This window comes from Amblyomma maculatum, chromosome 10 (assembly GCF_055883805.1).
Source record: "Amblyomma maculatum isolate TAMU_Amacu chromosome 10, ASM5588380v1, whole genome shotgun sequence".
Taxonomy (NCBI): domain Eukaryota; kingdom Metazoa; phylum Arthropoda; class Arachnida; order Ixodida; family Ixodidae; genus Amblyomma; species Amblyomma maculatum.
This window is the reverse complement of record NC_139353.1, coordinates 7,435,206-7,447,785: the sequence shown is the minus strand read 5'-3', so window position 1 is coordinate 7,447,785 and position 12,580 is coordinate 7,435,206. Positions and strand designations below refer to the sequence as shown.

General features: G+C 42.4%; 1 protein-coding gene and 1 long non-coding RNA gene across 5 annotated transcripts in view; one reads left to right on the top strand and one right to left on the bottom strand.

The window, feature by feature from the left end:
- LOC146175493 (uncharacterized) overlaps positions 1–1,539 on the top strand; it is a 51,330-nt gene extending 49,791 nt beyond the window's left edge. For all 4 annotated transcript variants that reach the window (XR_014701415.1, XR_014701416.1, XR_014701417.1 and 1 more), the window contains one exon: positions 1,200–1,539. This is a non-coding gene — a long non-coding RNA (uncharacterized LOC146175493). The remainder of the gene's footprint in view (positions 1–1,199) is intronic.
- A 2,877-nt stretch (positions 1,540–4,416) lies between these two features.
- Positions 4,417–12,299, bottom strand: LOC146175492 (salivary cystatin-L-like). Its single transcript, XM_084580783.1, has 4 exons — positions 12,040–12,299; positions 9,741–9,809; positions 7,992–8,054; positions 4,417–4,556 (listed from the first exon to the last, which is right to left on the bottom strand). Exons 1-4 carry the CDS (start codon positions 12,247–12,249, stop codon positions 4,470–4,472), a joined length of 429 nt encoding a protein of 142 aa, XP_084436909.1. The 5' UTR covers positions 12,250–12,299; the 3' UTR covers positions 4,417–4,469.
- Between the last annotated feature and the right edge of the window lie 281 nt (positions 12,300–12,580).

The window sequence follows — 12,580 nt, the reverse complement described above, 5'->3', positions numbered from 1 at the left end:
TAAATGCAAGCCATCGTTCAGCAGTACCTCGATCCTGGCACATGCTAAAACTAAACTTAGTAGAGAAATATTAGAAGCCTTTCATATTACTAACACTGGTTGCAAATGCATTGCACTGCTTCTGTCGTACTGCTGGACAAAGAGATAACATTCTTAGATGGACACGTGTAAATTCTTTTTCTTGTTTGCCTCACCTTAGTCTTGGTGGGTTGTTGACCTAGCCATCATGTGCTGTTTAGTTAGATTAGCCTTTTCCCACCGTGTTTGCCTTATTCTGGCCTTTCGGCATATAGTTATTTCTACTTTTTGACACTGCTTTTGCTACGATGAGCAAATTTTACACATTGTCCGATTTTTTTCGTTTTTGTTTCCTTTTTTCTTTTTGTTTTTTATTTTTTATTTCCTTGACACTGCTTTTGCTAAGAAATGTTATATGTTCATCGTTCACTTCATGCTTCATCTTCCCTTTTATCCGTGTCGTGGCCTTTTCTTGTATTTGATTACTGTATATCGAAGGATATCAGTTTTACACGTTCGCTATCTGGCGGAACACTTGGCGGCGGGACGCTACGTGGGCAGTGAGTTCATGTTTCTTGTGTTTACACAGCGCCGGTATAAATGTATCGGCCTTTTCAAAAGTAAAACCAGTTGGAAGTTGCGCTCCGTACATGTCGTATATATGTGCCTTCTTTTGTGTCCCGTCTTAATCGCGCAAGTATTCGTAACCTTTCAAATTAATAGGCTGCAAGAAACGGAACATTTACTAACTATACATTTGCCCCACGCACCATGATATTTGAAGGCTTTCCGCATTTTGGGAGACCAAGTTAAATTTCATGTAAATTTGATCGGGCATCAATTGCTGGCGCAAATGAAGAAAATAGGTGTCCACAACATTCACCATAAATCTGGTGGAGAACCACTGCTGAACATGAACATGCAATACAGGCCTACGTTCATTTTTCGTTTAGTTTATGCGATCATTCCTCTAAAACAATTTTGGTTTATAGTTCCTAAGCTTGTTTCCAGCCATTGATGCTTTTTTTACAGCAGCTAAACTGCCACTGGTATAAAAATTATTGGGTTCGATTTCGACTTGTCTGACAAGGGATTTACAGTTCCAGACCACTTTAAAAATGCATTAATATATGATCATATGCGCCAAATTTTCACTTTATAAACTTTGGCTTCATTTCCAGAGATATGGAGTGGCAGTCAGCTTGGAAGGGAGTTCTAACCTTTTACACTTGGGTCTGAGTAGATTTCACACCGCTTCTCTCCAAACTATCAAGTGATGAACTGAGCGTCAACAGCTTCGCACCCACATGCGGCTTGAATGGAAGAGGAGCTTTATTGAAACACCGGCTATAGCTAATTGCTGACGGTACTTCGGCGACAAGTAACAAGAACTGAGTTATAATGTTGGTAGACGCTTTCGACAAAGACTTTCGACTTGCAGTATTGGTGTACTTTAGGTACAGAAAGACATAAGACATCAAAAAAATAAATAAAATGATTGCTTTGCACATCCTTTAATAATGACGCTTAAAGTTTCTTTCCTTTGCCCACTAGTTCAGGCAATATGCAGCTCTATGACCGCACCAGAAAACTTCTATCGGGAGTAGTTAAGGCCGTTAAAAACTTTTAAGCAAAACCCTCTGAACCATTAGCACGGTGACAATATGGTTGATAAAAGTTTTCATCTTCCTTTTATCTGAGTCGTTCAGTGAATAGAAGCACACAACGCGAGGCTTAAGCAGATCATGAATAATGCGATCAGCGCAGGCTGATAGTATGGAAGAGCACTACGCTTGGTTAAAGACTTCTTGTGTTTCGCTATGATCTCAGCTACGGCGCTGCTTTTAACTGCGGAAACTTCGTTGAAGGCTGCCTATATGGATAACATTTCTGCTCGGATGCAGCTCTCAGGACTGGGCGTTGCTGGCGTGGTTGTCCACGTAACCACCTAGCGAGCCGTGGCGGGTAGATAGCAGATCGAAACGCAGTATGCTACGGCTAGCAGGTAGGCAAGTGTGGACGTGTGACATCCCTTTGCACACTTATTATAAAGAGGAAAAGCTGATATCTGGCGATGCAGCAGGCGGCTTAACGGATGGGAATATGTGGTAAGAGATAACGTATGTGCGACAAGAAATAGGTTTCCCCGTGAGGACCCAGAGCGTTCCTATTGTAGAAGGAGGAGGAAGTTACGGCCAGGTTTGAACCTGCTAGGTGGTGCTAGGTAAAGAAGCCGAAGGGTAAATGCTGTGAAAGATGAATGCTATAGCCAGAACGGAGCAATTCATGCACATATCACACGAGGAAGGGAGATCCGACTATATGATAAGGAGGACGGCGTCTGAAGAGGAAAAGGTAAAAGCGCTAGGTTTAATGTGGGTAAATAGGGTACTGTGGGGGGAGCGGAAGTAGTACGCACTCTGTTTGCTGTATGCGGTACCTAATATTAATTCGGCGCAGACGCGTAGCCAGCGTTATGAGTGAAGAATCAACAGTATGCCTCAGGCATGTGGAAGTTGGCAGGTCATCTGAGCATGAAAGTGGTATAAATTATTCTGCGGATTAGCAGCTGTCTAGTTGGCTGAGGCGTTAAGGCAGCTTGTTTAAGCGGGGATTTATATTGACGTCGGGTGTTTTTTTCACGTAAAATGGTAGTGTATGCTATCTATGTGCGGATGATGTGTGATCTATATACCTGTGAGACAACACAGGCACAGTGCTTGTGCCTGAAAGTGAATTCCCAAGGGCAGGCACAGACGGCAGTCATTGACGCAGTTGCCTCATACTTTAAGCTTGGAGCTCACGTTTTGTGAACATGTTTTCCTATTGAAAAATCACTCAATGCATCTACGTGCCAATCGAGGCGAGTTAGACGAGGCACGGTGGAGCATCAGCAAGTGACAAGGCTGTGCTTCCTTCAAAGCAAATAAGTACTGTGAAAAGAATCAAAACTAAAATAGCCGAGAGGCGGTGCCCATAGTTCATAATACCGTGTATCGTAATCATCAGCATATTTAAATAGCTTTACTAAAGATGACCTCAAAATGAATGAAATTCAATACACCTGTCAAAAACTGAGTTTCTTAGTAATTAGGGCGGCTACAATTTTATAAACTATGTTTTCTCTGCCAAGCTGTGCACAAATTCGTATCTGCACCTAGAAAACCTAAACGTTATGGTTACACAGCACCACGACGACTACGCCCTAAATGTTTCCCAAAAGAGCTCAAGATGGCTTTAGAGTTACCGTCTCCAGGAAACATTCTTTATTTAAGGGATTAGAAATGCCTATTTCAGAATATTTCTGGCAGCATCGTACATCTGTCACCAGAAGGTTACATAAAGAAAAACCAACTTCAAATTGATTCTTCAGTACAAGCGAAACAAAAAAAAACCTGATTGGGACACCTAAGGATGCTTACATCTGGCAATGAGATATCAGTACTTTCCTGTGAGCGCAGCCCTTTTCACACGACGAGGTCATGCATTCATCAGTTTGGGTGTCTCACCTTCCTCGGCGTACATGCAAAGGTGGACACGGGCCGTCGGTGCAGCCGCATTAGATGTGTGCGCTTTGCTTTTGATCTCGGCGAAACGTGCCAAAGACGGAGCACTACACCCGCTTCGGTGGCATCATCATTGTCTTGGCGACGACATTCTCTTGCCGCACTCTCCCACGCGGGTCACGGCTGCGTGTTCAGCTTTGAATGGTCGTTATTATGGCACTTCCCGGACACCGCTCCATGTGACCCACCAGTAGCGAGCTTGACTTTACGGAACGCGTACGTCTCGCTGGGACGCATGCCTCGCGTTACCTAACTGCGCTACCGCAGTACTGTACGCGCGAAATAACCGCGTGATGCATGATATTCTTACTATTATCTCGGACTCAGCAACAGCGACCTCCGACGAAATTTTGTCTGGCGGGGATTGTAATGCTTTCGCAAGTATAAAGCGCAATCTAACTCGGCAGAATAGCAGGCAATGTTGTAGGTTCCGCTCACGGCAGTGCTACTGTAGTACGAAGACTGTCGTTATCACAACTGCGTGAGACAAAAAAGTGACTGCGTTACTGCATGGGTAGTAGTTCGGTGACATATTACAGCGACCTCACTGCCAAGCCCTCAAAGGGTTAAATATGTAAAAAGCGCTAAAGCTTTAAGAACAAAAAAGAGTCGTTGGTACAGCATCTTATGCTACTATTAAAAATGTGTAAGCAGTGGCGCTGAGAATATTCCTATATCGCTTATGTCTTCAGGATTTTATTTACATCACTGCTTCTTATTCATGGTGTAGTTACCCAAAGGTTCGTAGGAATACGTTTGAACGTTTTGTGGGTGTGACAAAAGGACTAGAGAAACACAAAATAAAGCCATTTGTGTTTTGTCTTTCTAATGAGTATTAACCGGCAAACAGAGGCAGGTGCGTCAAATAGGTTTTAATTTTTTACCCTACGGAGCCTGGCAATCAAACCTCTGAGTGGTTACTTTTTTCGTCCTGATGTTCTCGTGGAGTTCAATTGTGCACACTTGCAGCACCTGCATAAGAAAAGAAACGTACTTATTATGTTCCCTGTGAGTAACGCGCGACATTACATTTAAACTTCCAATGCAAACCGTACAGACAACTATCACAGACAAGTAAAAAAGAACCGCTGTTGCATTCGGGAAGAACTTGATAGGGCCGTTGAAAGTCGAGCTAGTTGGTCAAACGGCATGATGCACCACGCAGCAGAGTAGGCGACGAAACACAGGAGAGGCACACAATACACACATACTCATAAACAAGGACAATGCTGCACTGACAACTGATTAAATTTAACACCAACATCCTCTTCCTTCTCCACTTCTGAGGACAAAGGAAGAGGATGTTGGTGTTAGATTTAATCAGTTGTCAGTGCATTGTCCTTGTTTATGTGTATGTGTGCATTGTGTGTCTCTCCTGTGTTTCGTCGCCTACTTTGCTGCGTGGTGAATTATGTCAATTTGGTAGCGCTATTGTATTCAATGAAATCGAGATTCTCGATTGGAAGTTCCGCTGTCAAAGAAGCGAAGTTATATACATTTTGGGCCTACATTTCCATCTTACTCGAGGTACAAAGCATTTTGGGCAAATTCATTTACATTCATTTTACAAATTCGCATTATAGTGCGTGCTGAATGTGAGTTTCAATTTACATTTATAAATGAAACAATGATCTTGCTTAGGTACTATAAGACAAGCACATATTTTAATTTCAGATTTAAATGTGCGGCGCAAGTAGCCATTTCGGCCCATTCCAAGCTCAATCGTTCTAAACTATTATGAAATTATAAATGCTGCCTTCTGTTCCGTTTCGTGCCAGCATGTTCACCCTTATGAAAGTTTAACCGCAGAATTGTGTTCTGTCCTTTGACATCTGCTCAAACGACAGCCAAGTGGCTATCCGTGTTTGTAAAATTTCTATTAGGTTTCTTAATGATTCACGTGCTAAGAATTGAAGACATCAGAGTGATAGCTGTGCCACTGCCAATTCTAGCCCTCCCGACAAAGCCCAGCCCACCGACAGACCAGAAGGCGGCTGTTTTTAAGTACAGGTTATGCAATGTAGGTACAATGTGGTTGTGTAGGTTGTACAGCAATAGACAAAATGTTATAATATGCTGGGGCACTATATAGAATATGTTACTACAAAAATAACTACAGACTCACTATGGAAGCAACACATCTGTATATTAACTCCAGTTGTAATGCAGAAACATTTTTTCACCTAGGAGGTTTGGATGGTGCATCTGGAGCCCGAAAATGAAGCCTTCAGAGGTAATCACCATTCTACTATCAGTCGGAATTTGGTAGTAGCATTTGGGGGGCCGGGGAAGAGGAGAGGGGCGGCGATATTTGCGACTGATCGGGTTTGGGCAGAGAGGGCTGGGGCCGAGCTGTGCAGGAGCTGCGCGGCGACATCCGCAGTCTCTCAGCCGATGGTCCTGGCGTACGGATGGCGTCGACGCTCCAAGGTTAGGATGGGGATGACGTACACCGCACCTTCACCAAAATGTTACGTTACGACGAGTGAGAAGATGGCACAACATGGCGACAGGCTGAAAGATGATTTAATGGCTGATCTAGCGCGAGGGCTCCTCTCGCTCCACTGCCATTCTTCTTTTTCACAACAATATGGTGGTGCTATCAATTGTAAATTAAAAATTATGATAGAGACTAACCCTGATACCTTTCTCTCTGTTTTCAACGTTATAAAGATTGCCACTAAGTTTGAGCGATGCGGCATTGGTGTAATATCAATTTCCCCTGTATATAAAACCAGCTGCGCGGTTGTGGATTCAAAGTTGCAAGAAAGGTGAATATGACGACGGTCCCAAACTGCAATGCGTATTGCAGCTTAGGTCTAACGGGATATCTATTAGCAAGAATCTTACTGAATAGGAAGTGAGTTTCATGTTTCCGCACAGGAAGCCAGGGCGCGGTTAGCTTCGTTAGTAACTCTTGGTATGTGAGAGGGCCACGAAAGATGTCTGAGAATTCCAAGCTATTTGTACGATGACACAGGTAATATTACCGAGTTATCGAAAGTAAAGTTAGGGTTACATAGGAATGGCGAAGGTGAAAAAAAAGATTGTTGAAGTTGTCTTAATGTTAGGTGGCATTAGCCGAGTTGCACACCATTTCTCTATTGTCTTTAAGCGCGTTCTAATGTGAGGACGTCCGAGTTATTTTTAATGGTTATGTAAATAAACCACCCGTCAGAAATAAATCGCATGTTAGAAGATGTGCTACCGGAAAGGTGGTTATAGATAAAGAAAGGGTGAAGGAGACAAAAAACGGATCTTTGTGGCACATCAGATGACATTGGGAAAATGGGCGATGAGGATGTTAGCGAAAGCCTTCAGCGGGCAGCTTACTTTGCTTATTTAGGTTGTGACAAACTAGAGCTTGGGCGCGGATACTACGTTATGAGGTGTTGACGGCACTGTATTTCACGTGATTGGCGTAAATTATATGGTACTGCCTCTCCAACGCGAAGTATCAAGCATTATTTCGCACTGTGCCAAATAGCGGACAATATCTGAATTGGCCTTGCTTCATCATGCTTGGTGACGAAAATTTAAAACAGCGTTTTTATTGCCTAAAGACAACCATAAAGCTGTTGCATTTAAATACTGAGAAAAAAATGTTTTGTTTTAGCAACCAGAGAAGACTGTGGAAAGGGGCTATTTTACTGCATTCTTCTTAACGAAATTCCCGCCTTACAGGCATCTACTACAACATCTGTCTCCAAGCAGGCAATGAGGTGTGGATTCTCACGCGTAAGCGAGACCGAATATTGCCACCCAACGTATTGCCACGGCAGCGAAATTTTTCCTTTGCAAGGAAAAGAAAAACCTGTCTGCGAATCCCACTTGGTATTCATAGAAGTGTTGCGCGGTTCGTCACGCAGTTGTGTCCGTAGTATAGCATATATATTATTTCAAACTTTAAAGCGCGTAATTCGGAATTTATTCGTGACAGAAGATTATATTGTAAGTTACAGCAAATATACGTGTTAGCCTATGATTGTCAGCATAAAAAGCCTTCCAAACGCAAGTATTGCCGCGTGAAAGATTGATAAAATGCAACAATGCAATCACGAAAACGTCTGCAATCTCAGTGGCTACCCAATAGACCTGTTCAACCTATAGGCCTGTTCAACCAATAGACCTGTTCAACCAATAGACCTGTTCAACCTCTTTGAAAGTACTGGGCATCATTAGCTTTCAAAAGCCCGCAAATCTTTTTCTGCCTCCTCATGATGATTTATGATGAATCATTGCTTAAGAGTAATCGCGTCAAAACTCACTTTTCCACTGTGTTCTCCTCTCACGCGAGTTCATTTCTTCTGGTTAAGATCTGATTGGAAGCGACTTGTGTGTATGTTCACCTTATAACTAGAAGACCTCTGACGCAAAAAAAAAAAAAAAGAAATCTCCTTCACTCACTTTTCCAGTCCAGCAGTAAAGATTCCTGTAAGGGTTGTACGGGTACCGCGTCGCTGGCCACTCCTGTGGGAATTAAGGGAATCTCATTGAAATTGCTGAAATGCTTTCGATACCTAACTTGCAGCTATTTGTGCTAACCTTTACAGGTATTTGGCTTTGCGTCTCGGGCAGTAGTTGCTTCTTATATAATACCATAAACATCAGATGCCTATGAAAACAAAATTAGGTTTTTTGTCTCCCGTTTTGACTTCAACCCCGTAAAAGCATCCGTCTTAGATTCGGGACAAATGGCAGAAAACAACCACCGGGGCCGAAAAACCAAAATTCGGTATTAAAGGAAGCATGGTTACTACGCTTTTTCTTCTTCGTTAATACCTTAAATATCAGAGTCGTTTATTGATAGAAGGTGATAAATATTTATATCAAAAGGTTTTAACCTAATAAAATGTTAAATTTAAAGTAAAGTCAAATTCAACTGACATAAGTAGACACTGCAGCTTCTTGGAGGATGAACGATGCACGTAAGATTTTACTTTCGACGCTTCCATTATTAACCTCAGCTTGTTTTGTTACTCGCGAAAAAAAAAAAAACAAGCTATGGTTAATGACGGGAGGGTCGAAACCGTTCTTACAAAAAAATAAAAGTTTTGACGCCTACAACCACTTTGTTAGCAGAAATTGTAATAAACGGTGCAAAGGTCCTAGTGATCTTTACAGATTGCTTGCGAGGCCTACGCAAAGCACTTAAATATAAATATCATGTTGTCTGTGTGCATAATACCGGCATGCTTCGAGCTTCAGTGAATCTTCAGATATCGAAGCTGAAAACACGTTTCGCTGTGCACTAAGCCTTCCTGCAGTCGCTAGTGCATCTCAGAAGCTACCCATCGATAAACTGACTTTCAGTTAGGAGCACAGTTTGCAAACACAAAATATTTGCGCTTTGTTAAGACTTTCACTTTGTCTTTAGCAACGCAAAATGACCCCTGCTTATAACTTACAGGAGCTGAAGTTCAAACTTCTGAGTACATCGTATATCTCATTGTGTTCATTGTCGAATTTATTTTTGCATTTGCAAACTGCTATCAATGTACTGAGTTATCCTTTTGAATTCCTGAAGTCATTTAGCTCTTATGTGCCCTTTCCCATATTTCTTGCTGGGATAAACGGTATTTAAGGTGTGGAACTCTGCCTTTGTAACTTTTATGCCTGCTGCTATGAAATGATATACTGATATACTCCCTGGATTCATCACGGAGCAAAGACGGAATGTTCTTAGTATATTTTTGATGTTCACGACGCACTTTTCCCACCCCCTTTAATATGTCGACATTGTTATAGCAAAAGCATTCACAAAAGCGTATCATGCGTTCTGTAAGGTCGGAACCCGTATAAACCATATCAGAGTAAAAACGGGGCGTCACAAGCCAGGAAACTGAAACATACTTAGTAAATAGTTTGTTAAGGTAAAAAACCAGAGACTTTTCCGCTTATGTGCTAGTCTTATGGAGAATGGGTATTTGTTAACTGAAAAGAGCATAAGGCACAGGAAAATACAGTGGTGCCGTGCAACTTAGAAGTTTCCGAGCAATATTTGTAATTCAAGCTATAAATAAAAAGTTTTGTCTCTAGCATTTTTGTCCTAGTGGACGTAATTGTACTCTGCATACATTATTCACAAAACATATTCGTTTTTCATAATCTTTATAAAGTGAGTTTTTATATAAATTATAAGAACGCCAAACTTACCGGCTGCAGAAAACCGCAGGAAACTTCGGCTTTCTCCACTACAAGTCTGTAGTTTACACCATTCACGATCTTAAAGAAGTATAGTTGCACATGTTAGTATTTCGAAACACAACCTGACATTACTGTATCACTACCAGCCAGTGCAATCAACTCCAGCATGCGTGTAACCATCAACCTATTATTTACAGTGACGGATATTACGAGAATCGTTCTATATTTTCATGCACATACTACAAGGTATACAGAAGGCTCTAGATAGACAATATAATTTCATCATTTTTTTTTAAATATATGCTGCTCATAAAATCTCTGAGCAAGACTTCCTTCGGTTAATAAAATAATGATCGCTAATAGCTTCCGCCTCAATGTCCCATTTCAATACATAAATCAAAACTACAATCTCATTATCTTGCATAATAATATTTCTCGTTTCCCGTCTTCCATTCTTACACATAAGAGTGTATAATAATAATAATAGTAGTAGTTCACAGTCACGCTTGTTTCAGTGGGCACCTGAACCACGAGGTAAGGAAAGGGAGGAAGGGGGGAGTGAAAGTGGAAAGAGAGAAAGAGGAGCCTGAGTGGAGGGCAATGGAGTAATTTCGAGGATCTTTAACGTGCTCTGACATCGCACAGCACACGGACACCTCTTCGACGCCTCTTCGTTTCGCTTCTATCGAAAAGCAGCCGCCGCGGTCGGCATCGAACCCGGGTACTTCGGCGCAGTAGTCGGGCGTCTTACCACTGCACCACCGCGGCGGGGCAGATAGTATTTACATGAAAGACATTTTGTAGCTGTGAGTTTGGCTATAAGGAGTTTACTTGCTATATGCATTGGCTAGTTCCAGTGGTAAGGCTCATTTCACTTGTGCTACCTTCTTCTTCAGTCGCCCTGCCAAGCCGAACATTATTTGTCAGAGCAACATGACGTCAAGTGCCTTCACTTCACTAGTCCGTTTAGCGGAACGTGACAGTCGGAACTGATACCTCTGTCACATGAAGCCTTCAATCCTCATTGAACTCGATCTGTAGTCAACTGAATGCTCATCAATGTTTTCACACTAGAACGAATGCTCCAATTCCGTACTTTTACTTCTCATTGACACCATAAGCTTTCACGACAATAATCGTGATTCCGAACCCCGTGGCTAAAGTCCCGTGGCGTTAATATAAACACAAGTCGCTGTATCGAGAATTCTCATCAGGTTCGAAGGTTTAAGTACAGAGCCGATAACGCTTGTCTAGAGCGCTCGGAAAAGGCTGTGCGCAGAAAGTACATTGACATTCTAGGGTAGTTACCGGCTTTAACAGATGAACATTGCGCTCTAGTGCAGCCGAAAAGATATGCGAACCGCACTGGCATAAGCGCATCGCCCTTGACGAAGCAGTTGGGTCAATATTTCAATCGACTTACTCCGCATCACACCTCCCAAGCGCTCTAGACATGTGTGATCGACTCTAGCTGTACGTCAATGGAGCTAACATGACATAATAAGTAGCGCATCTTGATTAACACTGAGAATACATTGTTTAGCTATGTTCTGTTTGGAAGAGGGGAATTGTGCGCAATTGATATTGCGTCGTAGTCTGGATTATTCACTAGGAACCTGGAAAATATATCACCGCCGTCTAGACTGTACACAGTGTTCTGTGTTTTGTCCGGCACGACACCTACATTCAACTGGATTTGGTTATGTTCGGCATACATGCTTTAACTTGAGATTTTGGCCCCGAGTCATTATTCACTTTCCTTCTTTGTCTTTGTCTAGCGTACATCATGAACAAAATTGTTAGTAATGCAGAATTCAGCGACGTTTTGGTGCGCAAGTATTCGTGTTTTGTTTAGTGGGTTTCTTTCCTCGTGCTCTCCGATAAGGACAATTTAACTTTTTTATTTCATACACTCCGAAAACTGATCTGCAGTCACGGCTTTAAAGTTACAGCGGCCCAAAGCTTTACTAGCGTGCGTGACGGCCGCATTTTTGATGATGCTAAGCGGTGTAGACGAGCTAACCTACGAAACGTCCAAGTATAAGCAGAGGTTCACCAAGCCCTTGCTTAACCTTTACCTTCTGGTATGTTTTATCCACTCTAAGGCGCAGAAGCACAGAAGAAGCGGCGACCGTGTACGCTAGCTAAAGATTTGGGCGGCGTACCTGAAGAGTGCCGCGATTTCTCCTAAGGAATAAGCTTTAAGTACAACAATACCCGCTGTGAAGGTAAGTGTCTTTTCTCAGGGCATTTTGTAATAGCAGGAAAGTGTACTCTCGTAAAAACAAAAACATCGTACAAGGGTTACCTGTGTAGAAGCCTTTACAATCTTCATATTAGTGCCATGCAAGTAGGGTGGATGGACTGTAGCAGCAAGGGCTTGAAAGGCAAGGTTGAAAAATTTTAGAGACCTAGATGGATTCTCATGGTGCATCCAGCCGCCCAGCACAGGAGGTGCACGACCTTGGACAATCGTTGCGCTAAAAAACAGAAGAGCGATCCTCAGGTAGATACCCATTGTAAATTTTTGCTCAACCTGTTTTGCTGCACGGCATGCTAGAGCTTATATGAACTTTTGGCTTCTGTCGTCTCTGCGTTCTTATTGTCTACTTCTCGGTTTTCAATTCTCCATTGTTTCCCCTATATCTTTATTCCTTCTCAGAGGAACTAAAGCAGCGGTATTGCTATTCGCCGTAGCAAAAAGTAATGTCGTGTTCCTACTCTGCTGAAAAGACGTCCCTTTTTTCCCCGTATTCTTTGCGTCACACCTTGCAGGTGTCTTTTTCTGCACTCTGAATATATTTTCTATCACTTGGCGTCGCGCCTTATCATTTTTTTTTCCAGTGCTC

Excerpts from the sequence above, each read along its gene's own strand:
- LOC146175492 (XM_084580783.1), bottom strand. The coding sequence starts at position 12,249 with ATGGGTATCTACCTGAGGATCGCTCTTCTGTTTTTTAGCGCAACGATT. Across the intron at positions 8,055-9,740 it reads CCTGCGGTTTTCTGCAGCCG|GAGTGGCCAGCGACGCGGTA; the intron begins GTAAGTTTGGCG and ends TAATTCCCACAG. Across the intron at positions 4,557-7,991 it reads TTTACTGCTGGACTGGAAAA|GTGCTGCAAGTGTGCACAAT; the intron begins GTGAGTGAAGGA and ends TTTCTTATGCAG.